This window comes from Pimephales promelas, chromosome 12 (genome assembly GCF_988280905.1).
Source record: "Pimephales promelas chromosome 12, fPimPro1.hap1.1, whole genome shotgun sequence".
Lineage (NCBI taxonomy): Eukaryota > Metazoa > Chordata > Actinopteri > Cypriniformes > Leuciscidae > Pimephales > Pimephales promelas.
This window is the reverse complement of record NC_142780.1, coordinates 21080269-21101286: the sequence shown is the minus strand read 5'-3', so window position 1 is coordinate 21101286 and position 21018 is coordinate 21080269. Positions and strand designations below refer to the sequence as shown.

General features: G+C 37.6%; 4 protein-coding genes across 6 annotated transcripts in view; 3 read left to right on the top strand and 1 right to left on the bottom strand.

Moving 5' to 3' along the window:
* jarid2a (jumonji and AT-rich interaction domain containing 2a) overlaps positions 1-3592 on the bottom strand; it is a 41738-nt gene extending 38146 nt beyond the window's left edge. For all 3 annotated transcript variants that reach the window (XM_039679619.2, XM_089117673.1, XM_089117674.1), the window contains exon 1: positions 2999-3592. In XM_039679619.2, the coding sequence (XP_039535553.2) occupies positions 2999-3043 (45 nt within the window). In that variant the 5' untranslated portion in view covers positions 3044-3592. The remainder of the gene's footprint in view (positions 1-2998) is intronic.
* Positions 3593-6188: 2596 nt separating this feature from the next.
* LOC120484267 (uncharacterized) lies at positions 6189-8763 on the top strand. Its single transcript, XM_039679342.2, has 6 exons — positions 6189-6385; positions 6492-6867; positions 6961-7132; positions 7789-7967; positions 8043-8139; positions 8286-8763. Exons 1-6 carry the CDS (start codon positions 6302-6304, stop codon positions 8437-8439), a joined length of 1062 nt encoding a protein of 353 aa, XP_039535276.2. The 5' UTR covers positions 6189-6301; the 3' UTR covers positions 8440-8763.
* Positions 8764-9069: 306 nt separating this feature from the next.
* On the top strand, positions 9070-12408 carry pard6ga (par-6 family cell polarity regulator gamma a). The gene is made up of 3 exons (XM_039679735.2): positions 9070-9197; positions 9665-9887; positions 11133-12408. The coding sequence occupies exons 1-3, from the start codon at positions 9132-9134 to the stop codon at positions 12083-12085; spliced, it is 1242 nt and encodes a 413-aa protein (XP_039535669.2). The 5' UTR covers positions 9070-9131; the 3' UTR covers positions 12086-12408.
* Positions 12409-14631: 2223 nt separating this feature from the next.
* Positions 14632-20586, top strand: adnp2a (ADNP homeobox 2a). The gene is made up of 4 exons (XM_039679734.2): positions 14632-14889; positions 15277-15394; positions 16997-17089; positions 17290-20586. The coding sequence occupies exons 2-4, from the start codon at positions 15287-15289 to the stop codon at positions 19972-19974; spliced, it is 2886 nt and encodes a 961-aa protein (XP_039535668.2). The 5' UTR covers positions 14632-14889; positions 15277-15286; the 3' UTR covers positions 19975-20586.
* Positions 20587-21018: the final 432 nt, after the last annotated feature.

Here is a 21018-nt window from a genome sequence, read left to right as displayed (position 1 = left end):
TACTAACTTTCTGGGTTGGCAAGTTCCAGTTACATAGAAGCCTATGGAGGAGTGAGAAAGCTCTCAGATTCAATCAAAAATATCTTAATTTGTGTTCCAAAGATGAACGAAGGTCTTTCAGGGTTGGACGACGTAAGGGTGAGTAATTACTAACCGAAATGTCATTTTTGGGTGAACTAACCCTTTAAGAAAACAACTTTTGTTGTCAAGATAACAGGAAAATGAATTTGTGGTGACAGAAAAAATACCTAGCCTATCTTTGTTCTTCCCAGTTGATGCCCCATTAACCCAGCAATTCAAAACTGTCAATAACAGTCAACATTTTTTTGATTAAAAAACATTTTAAGTGAACTCCTGAAAAGAATAGTGTTTGTAAATGTAGCGGTGCCCTAAACAGGATAAGTGTAGCATGGGCTTTAGTTCTCCATTACTGTGTGAAGCAAACTGATGCCAAGGATGAGTCTGAAGGAGCTCAAATATCTCTGACTGCTGAGGCCAAAGAAAATGTGTGGGACACAAGAGCTTCCAGTTTAGATGGCCATCTCTGGCATGTGAGGCAGGCCTGTGCACACTGTAAACACAGAGTGATATATATCTGCCAATTTCTGCTCTGTTGTCACATTAAATAGATTTGTTTTCACATATGGTGCTTGGGAGAAAGTGTGAAACACGATTTCTTACAGCCTTCCTAATTTCTACAGCCTGTTCATTTACACTTCACTTCAGTAATGTTCCAATAATCCACAGTAATAGTGTGTGTTGTAACCTCACCTAATTCCGAATGACATTATGTAATATTCTCAAACATAAAGAACGAGATATGATCTCATTATTGGAACTGTCACAGAGGAGTTACTGTGTAAATACAGGCATATCAACTTTGCTGCTGACTCATGCACTCCTGATCAAAAATATCTTGATCCCTGTGTATTTACTAACCGACCATATCCGGTTTGGCAAGAGAGAAGCAAGAATGTACAACATTCTTAGTTTCAATGTGCACAACAGGCTATTTATATTCATAGCCTTGCTTTTTCAAACACAGTACAGGTTTTTAGCTTATTTATAGAATTACCTCTTTATATTGAACCCAGATAGATTTCAGCATGAAGTGTTAAAAGTATGTTTGTGCTTGTGCCTTCACATGTCTAAAAATCTAAGCGACAGCTGTATTTAATCCAGCGGATTGCAATGAATTACAGCAAATACCAACTAAAGCCAAGGCAGAGAGCTCCATACAAAGAAGCTATCATCTTTAAATGGATCATTCCCAGCCTCATACAACCAAACCAAATGTTCAGAGCTTGTACTTCAAACCATGTGGCAATTAAACATCAGAGAATCAAGGTAAACAAAGACATCAGACTGCAACTGAATGAAATAGTAACCCTCAAAGAACAACTGATTTTTGTATACATTTATTTCTTTTCTTTTTTTGCCTGAATGTGCTTTTAAATCTAGAAATGTATGTCAAGATTTTGTCCAGCAGCCATTTTGTCCTGCATTTTTCATATTATCAAGATACATTATTATGTTACCCAGATAAGGTTATATTCAAAGGGTAAGGATCAGTGGTTTCCAACCAGGGGTTCAAGGCCCACTAGGGGGGCCTCAGCAAGTTTCCAAGGGGGCCTCAAGGTGAATTAATTATTCAAAACAAGACAGAAGTATAGCATTAAAATAAGCCAAAGCCATATTTTTTTTACTTTAATTCACCTCCTCATCAGCAGTTTTTTCTTTGAAGAACCAGGATTCCTAGTGTCTTGGAAAACCAGGATATATGAGGTAGGCTAATTTAAAAAATGTAAATGTAGGTGAAAATTCATGTAAATGAATAATATCTTACGATTTCATAAAGATTTAATAAAGAATTTAAGTAATAGGCCTTCAATGGCTAAACTATTTCTCATCTATTCTTAAAAATACAAATCAAACTACAATTAATAATATGAATAGGTTAAAATGAATACAACCTATAAAATGGTGATGCTCATTTCTTTAACATGTTCAATAAAATGGCATGAGGACCTGAACATTTTACTACTATGTAGTAAATAGTTTACATGAACAATTACATGAATTATGAGTAGGTTTGTTTAGTAGGCTTGGTTTAAGGTTTAGGTATTTTTGTTATTCCTTTGTGTCTATTTTTGGCCTATATGGTTAGTTTTTTATTCATATTTCATTCAATTATTTTAATACAAGTTAAACTAAATGAAAATAAGAAATGTCAACTATCTGAAATAAAACAAGTTAGCATTTTGTTTATTTATATTAAATTATAGTAAAAATAAGTATTTTTGTTACATAGCCTATACACATCTGATAAAGTGACTGTAGAATGGGTATGAGGGACAGTTTTAACAGCCTATCTTGGCAATAAATAGGTCAGCCTGCTAACACCATCTAACCAGTAGTTAGATCAGAGAAGGCTGTAAACTACCTCAATCCTTACCACAAAACAAGCATTTGCACATGTTTTCACAAGCTAAGTTCTTCTGACATTGAAAAACCGACCTACACACACAGAGAAAGATGACCGCAAACACACACACACACACACACACACACCGCACGCACAAGACCACAAAGTGACCACGCTAGACGCGAGACGGTCGTCTTCATCGACTGAAGCTACGACAAAACTGACAGTGGAATCAACATAGCGACATGTCACACACACACACACACACACACACACACACACCGGCGGAAATGCGAAATATAACACTTCAAAGGAACACTTCAAAAGCCCAATGCATTATCTGGGTCAACAGTAGGCTACGATTCACATCGGCCAGTCTGTCCTTAACCTCCAATCCAAATAGAAGATGGTTCATGCACTGGTCGTTTATAACATCTGACCTAATTCTGTCAGCAGACCTGACGATAACATAACATAAGGGAAAACAGCAATGTGATTAATGCAAATTACGAGGCGGTATAGCCGCTGAATTCGATGATCACGCAACGAATTAAACGTCAAATTTGCACTTACAAATTTCTTTTGAATGATATTTCTCTTCGGCCTTTCCCTATTCATTTTGCCCTCCAGGTTGAATTCATTAAAGGTCAGAGGGCCACATCAATTCTGATTATTTAAAAAAAAATCTTTTCGTTGTTGTAGCACGTGATTATTTAAATCCCTGGTAGCAAAATGTCGAGGTAGGCAGAGAATCTTGCGTCCTGGTCGATCGGCGTAGCCTGTCTTCTTTTCACAGTTCAAGAGACGGAAGAGGTGCAATAATCCAAATCTAGAGATCCATGGCGATTAAAAAGGGTCAGTGTAAAAAAACAACGACAACATATCCACCGAAATGAGTCGGAGAAGCCAATCTTCCATTTGAAAGCTGAACGGCGTATTGTCAAGGCTCCCCGCACCACATTCTGGCAGTCAAAATAAAAGCCAGCTTCTGGCTTCCATTCTCGTAGATTGTAATAGATTGTTTACTGTTACATTATGCGGGTGCAAAACAATCAAACAAACCAATATGAAAAATCTGGAGTTGGGGTTTGGCTGCCGCTGTGCTCCCTCATATTGTGTGAACTCAATGGCACCGATGTTAATGCGACCAGTGGCGTCTTTAGGAGGCTCCGTCCTATCAGTCACACTCAGCACGTTTAGCGGTACATTTGAAACAGTGCACAGATCTTTGCTTTTAACATTTTTCTTAACTTCTTTGAGCCATTTGAATAAATATCACGAATTAGTTTTTGACTGAGCTACCAATTACTGAGTAAGAGGGTGCAGGAAAAACAAAAAAAGCAGAACAAGTTCCATAACAAGTCATTTAGCTACATGTTATTAGAATTGTCATGAAGCTAGGTTGTTCAGATGATCATAAACAACTTTAGAGCAATGTCACTAGCTTGTAAACAATAAAAAATAATATACAGAATTTAACAAAAATCACTTTCATGTGTCTTGGTCAAGAGTCAAAATGTAATGAATGACAGGTTGAAATTTGCCAATAGCATCAAAATGGTGAATAATGAAGCAACACAAATTTTTGCACAACATTTTTTTTTCTTTTCAAATAAATATTGGCAGTTGCTAGTTATGGAAACCCACGCCGAGTATTCATGGTACTATAATGTTGGTGAAATCAAGGAGTCTTTAAGGATTATAGCAAACCCCTCTCTGTGATAATCCAGGGATTATTTCTAAAAATAAACCTTGATCAGCAATTCCCAGTATATGGGGATGAAACTGGTTGGGTATTTTTCCCTATTGATGTGTTATGAGTGTCATTAATTTGAATTGAACAACTGTTGTGAAAATCAAAAGTAGGCCTAACGCATTGCATTCTGTTATTTTACAAGTTTGTTATATTTACACAAATTTATTTAAAGAACACTTTTTGAAAAAAACCAATGTACAACTAAAAAAAGAGACAAATGTGCACAGTACCGCTGAGTTACAAAAATAATGTGTAGAGCAGAAGTAGAAAATTAGAGAAAAAAATAACACAAAATAATGTGTTACTTTACACGTTACTTGAAAAAAAGTAATATGATCATGTAACACAAATCATATAAGTAATTCAAATACTCTTGCATTACTCTGGTTTTAGACAAATTTTTTTAACTGTGTCTTTTTTTTGGGATGGGATATTCCTGTGATTGTGAGGCTGAATATCTGCTGAAGTCTGTTCTTTGTCTTTCTACCAGAATGAACATTATCATTCAGACTGAGCCTGAGGGCAGATAGACCTCTTTAATTGGAACAGCGTTAAAAATAACCTCAAGAGGTATCAGGGGGATATCGGAGCACAAGTGCCCATTTCCTTACACCAGGGACTTTTGGCCAGAGTTGTAAATGCCAAAGACAGGAAAAGCAAACTGCAAGAAGTTGGTAATGGTTTTGGTTAAATGATTAAACCACAAAAAAAAAAAAAAAAACACTGGGGAAAAACATAAATAACTGAATTCATGAGGATGAAATGATTAAGCTAACGGGTATTTAAATATTGCCTATTAAATTTGGGAAAAAGGGGATCATTGTTGTACCCTTAGTTTTTTTTTTTTTTTTAATCACATGAGCTTGTTAAAGTCTGCAAAACAAGAGCATTTTTCTTAAAATTTTCTCCCATTTGTAAAAAAAAATGGTTTTAAGTAGATTATGTATGTTGAAATAATGAGCCGCCTTGCTGGCATAGGAATCAGTTCATCACTTTAAAACCTGTCCCATAGGGCAGAGTACGACATGGAGGCTAATTGTGAAGCACTAGACTTTGAAGAGAAGTGCTCAGCAGAACAGAAGGTTTTTGGTTGATTGCCAAACAAAGCTAACTCTCAAGGAAGTAGTTTTCATTAGAAAGAAAGGATGCAATTTAAGTGATTGATCTGCTTTAGTAGATCCACATATGCTTGAAGGCTTGGTCAGATGTTAAACGGCATTATAACATTTAGTTTCTTTGTATTATTTATCCTATCACCAATAACTAATGTTACTCCTATGAGAGGTTACTCAGATATGACATTTATTGTGGCATAAAGATGTTCTGACCATTAATCTACATGGCATCAGTATAGCTCAGATTTACTTACTTGCTAGAATTGCAAATATTCGGTTGTTTATAAAGCTGAACCACATGGATTTTTCAACAGATGGAGGCCACTTGAAAGCTGGAACTCTGTTGCTGCCTGCCATTAATAGCCTACTAACTGTTCTGGAATTAATGCAATGGCCCTCGGTACCGTCAAAACCTTCAACATATAATTTATGGCCTTAAAATCTGAATCTTTTATCAAATTCACCCCTCACATGCTTGGCTCACCATCAGCACAATATAGGCTATCATTGCTAAAAGGTTTTAAAACTATACTTATTAATCAATCTACTATGAAACATAGCCTACAACAATGAACTATAAACCAAAATACCAATGTTGACAAAGCAAGGCAGGAGTCCTTCATTAGACTACTCAGTGTTTGTGGCCAAACCAAATTGTAGGCTATAATTAATAGAAAATCTGGAAATAAGATGGTATACACGTAAACGAACGAAACAAATGTCCATCAAACAACTACATATGAACTTAATCTTGTGACAGAAATGGGCCACAAGCCACGACTGAATAATACGTTATTTGGTTATATTGGCTTCTAACGCCCTCTTCTGGTTATTTGAGGGACTAGCATTAGCGTTCTATTAAAACCTCCGATGAAACAAGAAAGAAGATTTGGAAACATTATTAAGTAGATTTTTGACTGTCGTTTATTTTTTTAGACTGAGAGGAGGTACTTAATAATGATTTACAGAAAACCACCTTTGGTCTTTATCGGTACTTGATTAACCATGCCTGGAATACAAAATTCAATGTTGCAGTTGACGATCAGAATCGTTCAGGGGACATTCAGACTGGATCGACTTTCACAAGTGGTGAGCAAGAATATTTCATACAAGACATTTAAAGAGGAATGCGTTCGTCTATTATTTTGTTGACGTGTTATAGCGCATATACAAATGCTGGTTATTTTTCTCACAGGTTATGGATAAACCGTGCATATTAGCCACCACACTTGGAGCACCAGGAGGCATCTACAAGTGTTTTGAACCTTTTATCGAGAAACACTTTACTATTATCACATTTGAGAGGTTTGTACAGAGGAAAGAAGACTTCGCCGCTAAAATCCAGGCACTGTTTGTGTGGGGTGGAGCTATTAAAGTTGACCAAAACCTGTTGCAGTCTTTGCCCAACCTCAAAGCTGTCGTTAATGGTGGGGTAGGAGTTGACCACCTTGATATTCCTCTGATAAATAGCTTTGGAATCAAAGTTTCCAACACTCCTCATGTGGTGGATAATGCCACTGCAGATATTGGCATTTGTTTGATGTTGGCATCTGCTAGAAAGATTGTTGAGGGTATGAAGTGCAGTTTCCGTTCTATAACGTTACTTTCTTCAGGGTTTATCATATTGTTTCCTGAGTCCATTGTGATTTTCATTTTCTCTTCAGGGCACAATTTTTCCAAGTTCCGGGAGTTTGATGGTTTGTCAGAGTCGTCTCTGGGCACTGATGTTAGCAGGGCCACCCTGGGCATCATCGGCATGGGAAGAATAGGTTACAAAATTGCCAAGAGAGCTCAAGGGTTTGAGATGAAAATCCTTTACCACAATAGGAATCAAAGGTGAATCTGTTGGACTTTGAAATAATTCTTTCTGTCACTAAACAATTTTTTACCTGCTTCAATAATTTGTAAACACATTTTCTTTCTGTTTTCTGTCCATTTGAAAATGAAGTGGATAATCATTGTTTTCAAGTATTTAAAATACACTGATTTAAGTGTCATGTGAAGGCCAAGTATGGTAACTCATACTCGGAATTTGTCCTCTGCCAAGTTAGTGTACACACATTAGGAGTAGAGAGCAATGGACACACACACCCGGAGCAGTGGGCAGCCAGTGATTGGGGGTTCGGTCCCTTGCTCAAGTCATTTCCTGCCGGCATTGAGAATAGATCTATTCTGCCAAGTACATTAACAATGTCATATCCATCAGCATGCTTAAAATCGTCAGAGAGTTGTCATGAAAGAACTCCTTCTACAACTATCTTAATTAATGGGTGCAAAACTCAATATTTGGAGGGCCACTGTCCTGCAGAGTTTAGTTCCCACATTGCTCCAAAACACATGCCCGTTTTCAAATAAGCCTAAAGGACTTGTTTAGTTGGATCAGGTGTGTATAATTAGGGTTTTAGCTAAAATGTTTAGGTCTATGTCCCTCCAGAATTTGAGTTTTGCTCCCCTGCCTGGTTATATTTAATTTCACCGTGTTTTATGTTCAGGCCTAAGAGTGAAGAAAAAGCAGTTGGGGCCATGTATTGTGCAAGCATGAAGGAGCTGCTACAGAGGTCAGACTTTGTCATGGTGGTGGTCAATCTGTCCCCTCAAACGCACAAACTGATTGGTGCCAAAGAGTTTGCCATGATGAAACCCAATAGCACCCTTATCAACATCAGCAGAGGTAATGTAATAGGCTGAAACTAAACAATCCCATTAAAGGAAATAAGTATGTTTGAGAACTACTTTTTTGTCACAGGTTTGGTTGTAGACCAAGATGCGTTAGTGGATGCTCTCCAGAAGAAAATGATACGAGCTGCTGCTTTAGATGTCACGTATCCTGAACCACTGCCCAGGTTTGCTTCATACACTTTCATCTAATTGCACTTACGCAAGTCCAAATATTTAGGATTGTAAAATTTTAGCCCTAAATGTTTTTTTTTCCCCTCCATTAAACACATCACTGTTGTAGAATATTGATATGATTCTCTGTTTTGTACAGGGATCATCCCCTGCTGTCCTTCCCAAATGTCATCGTCCTCCCTCATTTCGGAACCCACACCATGGAGACGTCGCAGATCATGGTGGAGAGGATGGTGACCAATGCCTTGGCCGCTCTAACTGGAGGCCAGCTCCCTGACGAAGTTAAGGCATAGTGCCAGATCACAGAGCCATCTGTCTCTTCTTTGTTTTTAACCAGTAGAACAAAAAATACTATAGAGATGGTAATCATCACATTTTAAAAAATGGTTAGTACAATGTATAGTAGATGTGATTGTTTTGTGATTTTGTGTGTATGTGCATATGAGCCTCCTTTTAAATGTTACATGTTAATTAGGTTTTTAGTTAAATAGAACAGCTTATTATAAATAGTTGAATTATTATCTCCCTCCAACAAAATCTGTCACAACTGTGATCATTAAAAAACAAATTATCCTGATGCTTTGAAAGAATTCAAAAATAAACTTTTGTAACTGTAATGGTGTCTTTTCATTCTTTTTATTTTCAGATGATATTTTCTTGTTCCTTTTATCTGCAGTTATTTCATCTTAGGGTATATATATATATATATAGGCCTATATAAAAGTGTATTTAAAAACAAATGGGCTATGCATTTTTATTTATTTATTTATTTTTTATTATTATTCACAAAATTCGTAGAGAACTAGAAAAATAGAAGTGGCAGTAATGCCGTTGTTTCGTGTTGTCCCGTCTTTTGCCAAGACATCCGTCCTGCTTTCCGCGTTTCCAGTGATGATGCGAACACGTAGGCTAACTCTATGCTGAGCATAGAAACAAAACCCGAGTGGTTTGCGAATAGTGGGGTAGTTTCCGCTCATCGGACAACATGAACCGGGCACTTCGAAAGTCTCAGTCTCTGCGCAGCGTTTCTGTCCTCGAGGTGAAAAGTAAAGTAAGTTGGCAAATACTTTTTTAGTAAAACTGATCTCTAGCATGTATATGTCTATTAAATCGCAATGTATTTTCTCGGTTTTTAGCATTATTTATTCTATTTCTTTAATCTTGGAATTACTCAGATTTTAAATCCATGGTCCTTATAATGGTTCTTGCCGCTATTGTTTCAGTATTATTAGTCTGAGGGGAAGTACCTTTGTAAACAAAGACTTAAACAATTAAAACCTACACAATATCCAGAAACGGTTTCTAAAATATGTCCATTGTTTCAGCTGATTGAATACAGTCCCAGGTCACTCACTGCATGACGCTCACAAAGATTTGTATGATTACAAATCTTAGTAGGCTATCAAAAATGGACCGTGTTGGCCAATTTTGTCCAGGAGAACATAAAAGAGAAACACTGATATTATATGTTCAGTAACCATTTTCGTGCAATTTCATTCATGTGCTTTTTCTCTACAGTTTGGTGCAGAATTCAGGAGGTTTTCCCTGGATCGTTGTGAGCCTGGCAGGTATAAAGACTTCCATAGGCTCATTGTGCATTTACATCACCTGTGTCAAGTGGATGTCCTTATTTTCTATGCGGATGTTCAAGGAGAGTTGTTGCCTATCAATAATGATGTCAACTTTTGCAAAGCTGTGACCTCCACACAATTTTTACTGCGTATCTTCATTCAGCTACAAGGTAAGCTACAGGAAGGGTAGAAACTCATGCATATCTCTAATTTCCTTAATTTTACATTTACAGTTATTCATTTAGCTGACGCTTTTATCCAAAGCGACTTACATTTGCTATATATGTCAGAGGTCACACGCCTCTGGAGCAACTAGGGGTTAAGTGTCTTGCTCAGGGACACATTGGTATCTCACAGTGGATTCGAACCCGGGTCTCTCACACCAAAGACATGTGTCATATCCACTGCGTCATCACCACCCCTTTTAATTTTCTGTTCCATTCATCTCACCTCACAACAAAAATGTCGTAACATAGGGCACTATTTTTCAGACATATACTGTAGCAATAAATACATTTTTTAGTTCTTATGAAAGATTTATTTTCTGTATGTAGATAAATAATAGATTTAATAGTAGATTTAGAAGAACTTAAGATCATTTTATTTAGTTTTCTTCTAAAATCTTCTTGAAGGAGGGATAGAAAAGGAAGGAACTTATCTAGTTGGGAATCATGTACTTGAGTATAATTGCTTTGTATTCCCATGTGGTGTGTTTGTTTTGCCAGATTATCTTTTTGCTTTCCGTCCTAGTTCATGTGACCACTTCAGAGTTTTTAGTTAGTTAGTTAGTCAGTATTTGGAAATAACTATGGTAATACATTAATGTAAGAATAAACAGAAACAAAGAGAAAGTAAGAAGAATTCATTAATAAATTGCGAAATTCAGAAATGAATAAATAATCAGAGATAAAATATGAAATAAGTGGTACATTTATAAGATTAATTAAGGATATTTTTCTTATAGGGAGATTATTCAATGATGTTTATCTGGACATTTGTTTGTTTGTTTAAATAATTGTATTTATATTTAAATTGGACTGACTTGATCCTTCATATTAAATAGTGTTTTATGCTAAAATAAAATAATTACTAGCAGTTAAATGATTACTCGAGTCAAAAATAAACTAATACAATTTTTGATTACAATAATGAAATATTTTTTGAATTACCATAATAAAAAAGCAAAAATAGATTTAAATACATTTTTTTTAAATATAACATTATAGTATAGCGAGTAGAGAAAAATGATATAATATAATAGAAACTACATGTTTTCCATTTTCCAAATGTTCCACATATTAATAGTATTCATTTTTCACAATTAAAACTGTGATCAGAAAGTTTTGATACAATCAGATTGATTTAATAATTAAAGAACTTTGCTCAACTAACTTCCCTCACTTCCTTCTTTACAGAGGAAGCTGATCAGCATAACGCAGGTGCTGATGATGCGACAAAGCGAAAGAAACCTGTCAGCCACAGAAAACTACCATTTCAGATCAGCATGCCACAGAACTTCCGCCCTGTTTCTTCCATCATCGACGTGGACATCATACCAGAATGCCACCGAAGAGTGCGTCTGTATCGCCAGGGCTCGGACAGACCTCTGGGCTTTTATATTCGTGATGGTACTACAGTCAGGGTTACTTCTTACGGTCTGGAAAAGGTTCCAGGCATCTTTATCTCCCGCATAGTGCCCGGTGGCCTGGCGGCTTGCACGGGACTGCTAGCCATTAATGACCAGGTCCTGGAAGTGAATGGTATAAGTGTTATGGGGAAGACTTTGGATCAGGTAACCGACATGATGATTGCCAACAGCCACAACCTCATCATCACAGTGAAACCTGCAAACCAGCATAACAACATAAGGCGAAAAAGCTGCATTTCCTCAAGCTCGGGACACTATTTTGATAGTTCTGACTCTGTAAGCTACCCAGGGCTGCCTCTGATAATGAAAGCTTATGGTTTAGGCACCGGCCCCGAGAGCGAAGAGGATACAGATGTGATTGTCGAGAGCTCTATCAAACACCTGTCCCGGCAATTTTGTGCTTCGATCGCCTCTCTGTCTTCTCAACCACATGGTAATACTTCCTACCGGCCTCAAGTTTCTGCCAGGCAGCCCAACTCGCTTATTTCGGCAGCGTCCTATCACTCTCAGCCTTGCCTCACCTACACAGCTCACTCTGACCACAGCCTCCCTCTGCACAGGAATCTGAGGGCCAAGCAGCATTATGGCTTGAACCCGGCCATCAGACAGGAAAGCTGCAGTACCCATGACATTCTCAACACGTGGCATGTTGATCTGAGTCGTCATTTACTGTTGCCCCAGGGGGCAATGGAGGAAGATGGAATTGTTGTCATTTTGTAAGAGATAAACCTTCTGATGCTATACTCTGCACTACACGTTACAAATGACTACTTTTGCATGTCACATGCGTGCTATACTTGCATGTCTTGCGAGTTTTTACTGATAACTTTAAAGATTATAGATTCTATGTTAAAAGGATATTTTTTTGTTATACATTATCAAATTTTTTTTCTTTTTTTTTTCTTTTTAGTTCACCATAAAAGTAAAAAGAATGTGTCATATTGGACTCACCTTTATGTCTTTCCAAACCTGTATGATTTTCTTTCTTCTGGTGACCAAACGTTTTGGTGACCATTGGTCATTAAATTCTGAAAAAAGAAAAATATGTTCAGAGGAAATAAAATCATACAGATTTGAAACAACATGAGTAAACAATAATTTATTTTATTTGGGCAAACTGTGCTAAAGGCAGGGTAGGCAATTTTCTCTAGAAGCAGTTTTTATTGGTTGAAAGTCTCTTCACCTCCTGATAGCAATCACTAAGTTAAGTGGTCTAAATGTATTTACTTGTATATGTTGGACCACAAAATGTTTGTCCAATCATTTCTTGATATGAATACTCATACTTAAATGAGTTATACTTAAATATATGGTTTGTGACTCGAATTCATACATTTTAATGGCAACACTATCAATACTGAAATGAATCTGCAGCAGTCATGTATTACAGGTCAGTGTTTTTTAATTTATGTTTATTTTTATTGTAATGTTACATGCTTTAAGAATTGCCATTAAAAATGCATTGAAAATGAATTTTACAATTAAATAAACTGTAAAGCCTTCTCAAATACTAATAAACACAATACATTTATTAAATCCCAATAAATTCAAATTACATGTTAAACTAACACTATTGAATCTCTAACAGTTAATTGCTATTGTCACACAACATGTTTTTTTGCACACAGTTTCTTAAAAGTAATTATATAAGCAACTTCTTATTAAGAAAACACACAGCAGATTTCTATACAGTGGATTCCTCCGAACAAAAGAAAGTTTGTTCAAAAATTGTGTTGCATTAGCTCATTTCAATTCAGAAAATGGAACAAGCGGCAAATATCATTTTTGGAGGAGAAAGTCTGAATGTCTTTGAAATTTTGCAAATCAACATGATCAAATTAGAGAGGCCTGTGTGTCCATACTGCATTTTAGTTAATTATTAAGTAAACAAATATGTATACAACTATATAAAAATCAGTGTTTCACAGCATCTCAAATGTATCTTTTTACAGTATAGCATTATCATTGCCGGGGTTCTGGGACCCACACAGAGAGCACAGGATGAGCTCCCCCTGCTGGCCGCACTAACACATTTTCAGGAGAAACCTTAGCTTTCCGAGGCGAGAGCTACAGGTTGACAGCAGCTGCTGACAACACAGGGTCCCCACAAGCATCACATACACCAATTTTCCAGGATTCAAAAAACTTCCATGAAAAATACAATCAATATAAGCTGTGAAAAATATTGAATCTTTCATGCTTGCTGACTCATAATCATCTTGATCTTGGTCTTCAGTTTCTCATCAATACTGGTGCATATAAAGGGTCTTCCTGCATTATGTTTATCAGTTTGGCCGTTTCACATTGACAGAACAACATTTGTCAAGTAAAGCTGACAATACTTTTTATTTAATTGAAACAACTCTGTTAAATGAAAAAGGGATAGTTATGAAAAGTCTGACATTACTTACCTACTCTGTCTTTCCAAAACGTTACCCCTTTCTTTTCTTCTACTGAACACATTTCTCATCTGCATGCTCCACAGAATAAAGAAAGTCATAAAGGTTTGGAACGACTTCAGGGTGAGTAAATGATTTTAGAATTTAATAATTATATACACCCCAAAAAATGTGTCATTTACTCACTCAAGTTGTTCCAAACCTGTATGAATTTATTTCTTCTGCCGAACACAAAAGAAGATATTTTGAAGAACAGTTGACGTTTGCCATTGACTTCCATTGTATTCAGCAAGACTCACAACAGTGAAAGTACTTTTTTAGCATAGCCTACGTGAGTATGAAGTTTCTGTGTTTTTAAATTTACTCTCAAACTAAAGGAATGTCCAAGGCCATGTGACCACAGGGGGGCCCATTTAGGTCCTTGTATCATGCATTAACTGGGCCCAGTGGAGAGACCCATAAAACATTATCCCAGTTAGGCTACTTTAGTAACTGCCATATGTTCCAGGCACATATGAAAATTTTTAAAATATACTTGTGACATTAGCACTGATGCAACAAACCACCTATAGCTACATGCATATTGCAGACAGCAAGCAAAACTCCCATTTCCTTCTCATCATTCATCATAATGTCATACTTGAATCCATCAATCCATCTCCCCATAAAAGCATCTCTGAAGGTGATGTACCACAGGTGTACCAACATCACTCACAGGTGAAGACCACAGCCATGGTCCTATGGTTAATTCTAATAACTAATGGCCATTACATTGATCAACTTTGTAAGATCAGCCCACCTTTCTCCCATTGGTGGTTCTGCACTATGCAATATGTAAATCAGAAAACGTCACTTCCCGTCTTCCTGTGCGCCATGTTTTTCAGCAGGAGTGGGGTGATGTTTTAGTGAGATATAATCAAAAGTGGGCTAATCCTGCGCTCGGTTCATATTTCACCAGACGATCTTCAGTGCAGTAAGGAACGCGGATTGAGCGCATCCTGGTTGCTTCATATGATGAAGTAGGCGATTCCATACTGCGCGCCTTCCAGTGACGCCGGAAGAAAACGGACGCACGCACGCAGACATCCATCCACTCAATCGCTGCTCTGTGGCAGAATATTAAAGGTAGACACAGGTTTATGACAGACCCTAAAATACAGTTCGGATTATGAATGGCATGTGTAATTATGTGACATGTTCCGTACTACTTAAAAGGCACGATTAGGTCAAACTATTTTAATGACATGTCCGAGACTGGTTAAAAAAAAAAAAAAAAAAAAAAAAAACAGACCTTGGTACATGGTTACAACAACTAGTTATCTTTATTATAACTATGTTATAGGCCTCAATCATTGAGGAGGTTAATTTAGATATTTCTTTAATATGCATTAGATTGACGCAAAAAAAACAGATTGAATTTGGCGTTTGAAAGAGTAACTTAGGCTAATTAATTGATTTGACACTGGCAGGCTGTCCAGAAACATTTCGTGTTATTTGTGTTTTCATTTACAGGATCAGCAAAATGTATCAAATTCCAGTGAAGAACCTCACAAAACTCAGACGACCAAGGAAACGCGTCAAACGTATTTTGTGTGACATCGGGAAGCAGCAGTGCCAAGATTTAATGGAGGTAAGTTAGGTTATTGTAGTTGATGTTCTGTTTATTGCAATGATCTGTTGAATGCATGATTTTTATTGACTCAATGATTTAGATGTTGATTAACTGGACTACTATATGAAGTAATTCTAGGTCTTGACTGCATTTAAATTCAGACACTCACTTCAACATAAAATCATTTAGTTATTTCAAAGAGCCTTACAAATTACAAAGATAAAACAAGGATATAGACAAAAACTGACCATTTCTAATTTTCCAAATTTATTATTAAAGCTGAAATGTAACGGAAGAAGCAGCCAATTTCTTCCGTATTGAAATGGATTATTGAAAAAGAAAACAATTGTTAGACGGGGACTGTGATTCTATCCATCAGTTGTTGATTGGATAGAGGCAGATCTGAATGTGAGCTTGCAGTCGATGGTAAGCGATTAAAGCGGCTAATGGATAAAACTGATTGGAGAAGTCTGGCATAAATTACCAGAGTGTCTGGGCCCGTATTCATAAAGAATCTTAATGCAAAGTCTAGCTCCTAATGTCAAAATTCTAAGAAAATTCTTATAAATGTGGGCGTTCACTCTTACAATTAAAGAAAAAATCCTAGTAAAGAAAAAAGTAATTCAGAAAGCATCTTAACCCTTAAAAGAGGTCTTAAGGTCAAAATTGTTAGGAGTATGGATGAGGACTTTTAGGAGTTTCTTTAGCAGAGGAGAAAATGGCAGAATAATGAAGAGGGAGAAGAAATGTGTTGCAGACAATGGATGACAGTGAGTTAATAAGACGCTATATGAGATCATGCAGGAATCATAATATCTCAGACACAGTGCAGGAATGCCATAATGCCAGAAATGAAAGTAATCACTACATTAAGATATTTGGCAAATGGGAAAATGCAATAAAGCAGCAGTGATTTGGGTCTGTCACAACCGTCTGTAAGCAGTGATCACACAAACAATTACAGCATTTACAAGCAGGGGAATGAACCGTTAATCATTTGAGCTATAAGCTCGTCTGCTTCTTGCTCCGTGCTGTGTGACCCGGCCCAAATTTTCCTTTAATGATGGCCTAGTGTGACAGTAAACACGGTTCTTCTGTCCAGTCAGGCTTTCTCGTCTTTCTTGTTTTTTAATCCATGTTTGCTATATTAAAACCAACATTCAAACCACCACTTAAATAGACATGCCAGCAATCAGTGTAATTGGAAAGAGTGGAACAAGCCAATCATTCTAAGCCAATCAAATACCTTAGAAAATTAACAGCAAGGTTAAAAAAGGATTTATATACATAAATATAATGTGCGTGTGTGTGAGTAAACTCTATTCTTAAAAATGGCTCTTTTTTTCCTTCTTGGACAACCAACCGATCACAGTCTTCAAAAGATTGTGTCATACATGGCAACGGGGTCAACCCGGCCTCCCGGGATTGGTCCCGAATCACTCTCAAGACTCCTTTTTAAAAATGAATTATCTGTCTTTTATACTATCAGTTACCTAAATTCACGTTGCATCCTAAACTATTTTATTTTTTGCATGTTGTCTTTATTTTTTTATACAACATCAGTGTTTCTTTAACGAATATCATTATGCCTGTTAATGAAATTTTCTTTGTTTCCGACAGACATATAAATGTTTTGATGCTGGTGAAGCAAGTTTTGACAACACGGAATGGGATGATTTCACTGATGGTCATGTTGGAAAAAAGAAAAAAAAGGTGATTTGCATTAACACTTGTTATGTACTGTAAGAATGTTTTGTTTGTGATGATCTCTTTAAATACTTTTGGCACCACTTTTATTTGAATAAATAATTTAAGGTAGCATTTTTACTTTTTCAGTTTGAATGGGACGAATTGGGGATTTGATAAACATAATTTCCAGATATAGTAATCATGATATTATTTTTGTCCCTCAGTATCCATACCGGAGCCAAGCTCTGTGCTGCAGTCTGTGTTGGTACTCCAGCCGGTCAGTACCCATGTTCAGAAGTCACATCCATCGCTATCACTGTAAAGATCTGAACGTGGCCTGTTTGTTAATGTGCCCCTACTGCCCATTTGTCAGCTCTCCGAAAGTCACAGAGCAACACATTCAGTTTTTCCACATGCTGCCATCAAAAGCCCATCGTATATCTCTCCAAAGCAACCCCAGCCATACTTTGGCTCACGCACCGAAAACTGTGTCAGTTACAGTCTCAGCAGATGCCGCCGATGACAGATACACGTGTTCAACCTGCGGCTATCATGACTCTTTACTATACGTGATGAAGAAACACGTCTTGGTAAACCACTATGCTACTATGCTGGATCGCTTCTTCGGGCTCGGGTCGGACAATACCCAAAAGTCTGGTGGTGTGCAGATACGGGATGGCACACCAATGAAATATCACTGCAAAGTGTGCAAACTGCCAGCAGAGACCATTGAACATTTACTTTATCACATTTTAAGTTCAGAGAAGCACAAGGACCTGCACTGGCAAATAATGCCGTGCATAATCGAAAAAGACGGCATGAATCAAATGACCGGATTGCAGAATCTGCTGAGCCTCGCTCCAAAAGCGATGCAGCAGGTCACGTTACTTGCAAGACCGAATTACATGCCTCAGCAGGTGCAACATACAAATGGAAACGGTACGGTTCTTCTGGCTGGCCCAAGTAACGCTTTGTTTTGCTCTCCTGGTGCAGGACAGATGTTTCTGTCCCCACAAACGCAAGCTTTGCTGTCGGGCACGTCTTTGGCTGCACTTCAGAATGCCCAGCCTCAGCAGTCCCCCGGCGGGATGCCGCAAGTCCTGCCTACCTCTCCAGGTAATATGGTGATGCCAAACATGCCGCAAAGTGCACCCAACACGGTACCCATCACTATGTCCATTCCCAGGCTACCACAAACCCAGCAGGCACAGCAGGTTCTTCTTCCGCCTGGCATCCAGGTCAACCTCCCGGGCGAAATGGGTGTTCGTTCACCATTTCTTTATACGCAAGGTCTTCAGCTGAATCAGTCAGTTCCCAGACCTCCTCTCGTAGCCTCGCAGTCTGTGCGTCTCATTCCCACAGGCAACAATGTCAATGGTGTGCCAACATACACTCTAGCACCTGTTCAAGTCACCGTTCCGGTCCACGGCGGTCCCGCTCAAATGGTATTGGCGCAAAACCAGATCAGCCAGCCTTCAAATGCAGCGGTGGTGCCTGCTGGTCTCATGCCTACAGTTCAGAGGGCGATAAATAGAAATTCGACGCCAAATGAGCTGGCGGTAATCGCGCCGTTTTTGAAGAAACATGATCAACACACGGTCAAGTGCCTAAGGTGCAAGATTTTACTGACAGAACAGGGGATTTTCCAGCATTTGTTGCATGGCTTGAAGTGTCTGTTCTGCCCTCAGATGTTCTACTCCTTCAAGCAGATCATGGAGCACACCAATAAAGATCACAGTCTGAAAATCAAGGAAAACCGGCATTTCATAAAAGAACAGTTTAATCTCGACTGTGACGACAAAGGCAATCTTATGTTCAGCACTTTCAATCTGAACACAGATGTGCCCAAAGATCTTCTTGACAACCGCGAGCTTAACCTCGCCCTGGTCACCAGCGCTCAGGACAAGCTATTCATAAAAATGTATCCAGACAAGGCCGAATACGCAACCGCGTTGAAGGTGCCACCTACCGCTTGCCCTTTTTGTCAAGTAAAGCTCCAGAACTCTGAAGACTACGAGCTCCATCTTCAAACAAAACACCACATCGTTCCCACCATTCATGCCATACTAAAAACACCTGCTTACAAATGCATTTATTGTTTTGGGGTGTATGCCGAAAAATCGACACCGAAAACCATCTCCATTCATGTGCAACGGTGTCGCTGTGCTCCCAAAGCGGTCAAGGAAGCAGAGAGGAAGCTGAACCCAGATACAGCCGAACACCTTGATGGTGATTTATGTAGTTCTGTTCAGATGGCCAGTTCTTCAGACACGGCTGTTCAGGGGGGTGTTGAAATTGCCAAGCCAAAGAGAGAAATAACCACTCCGAAGAACAGGAAAAGGAACTCGAAAGCTCCAAAGGTAGAAGTCCCTGAAACTCCAGTTGAACTCGTCTTGGAACCAATGGGGATGGAGAGGACATCTTTCGAGGACAGAAAAGACTTCCTTTCACAGTACTTCCACAGAAAGCCATACGTGACGAAGACCGAAATCGAACTGCTCGCTTCCCGTTTGTGGATAAACAAGGCTGATGTAAAGGCTCACTTCAACAGCAAGCTCACCAAGTGCTTGAAAGCAATTCAAAAGAAGAGGGTTTGCGTACGTCTCGGGTTCAAAATGATTGAAGTGAACAAGGTGAAGCACAACCTCTTCATTCCGGAGGCAAAGCCTGCTAAAAAAAAAGATGAAATGGTGAACCATGACAGCCTTGTTCCAGAGGTAACTGTTAAAACAGAGGACGTGAATGAAATTAAACATGACCTCTTCATCCAAGAGGTGAATATTAAAAAAGAGGTCGAGGACGTGAATGAAGTGGGGCATGACCTCTTCATCCATGAGGTAACTATTAAAAAAGAGGATGTGAGTGAAATGGAACATGACCTCTTCATTCCACAGGTACGGCCTCTGTAAAAATAGCTAACATGTTTGTTTGATCAATTGTGTTTGTATTCCGCATGTTCACACTAGGACGTAAACCATTGCAAACTGTTTATTTAAAGTTACTTGATTTACACATTTATAAGATGGTTTGCCTCTTGGCATTAGTCTATGGAAAAAGGGGAACCTACAGCAATGCTGAAAGACTCTACAGTTTTGTATTTTTGTTGTATATAGTTCATATGATGATGATGATGATGATGATGTTTAAAAGTTTCTTTTATCACATATCTTTATTGCAAGAAAGAAAAGACCCAGTTTCCCATTTATATTAAAATCCTACTTTTCTGGACACTTGTACTATACATTTGGGGATGTCTAGTGATATAGTTCTGCATTTAACGTTTTATATTAGAACCGTAAAGATAATGAAGGCTTGGCTAATTATTACTACTAACTGGCAAATTAGGCAGCAATTCATAACTGTATCACCAAAACGAACATTTTACGGTGTTTTCATGTTTTTTCTCTTTCATATAATACACTGTAATCATTTCAGACATGTGAAAAAAGACAAGTGCCTCCGTGTCCTATTTAAAATTTGCAGTTGTATTTGCCTCTTGGAATAAACGTGACTAAATATTACAGATGTGTGGTTTACTAAACATAAAATTCTTTGGTATTTAACACGTAGGATTTTCCTAATGTCATTAATTTGCATATTTTATAAATTATATATATATTTATATCATTTATTTTGGTATTTTATGTAATCAGTTTATCAATTATTGCTACATATGACTTTTATTACATAGTCATATACTGTTTTTTTTTTTATTTATTATCTAAAAAAGAAAATGTAAGTTGCTAAAAAGTCACTTTATAAAAAATACACATATCACAAGGATGTAATTGTAGCGAAATCTTCCATAATAACCATTATAGTTTGTAAACGGATACTTAAATTATTAAAAACACATGTTTCAAAATTCATATTTGAAAAACATAAACACCTATGACAAACTATTGTGGGAACCATAACGGTTGGGTTATGGAAGTAAAAATCCCATTATTTTT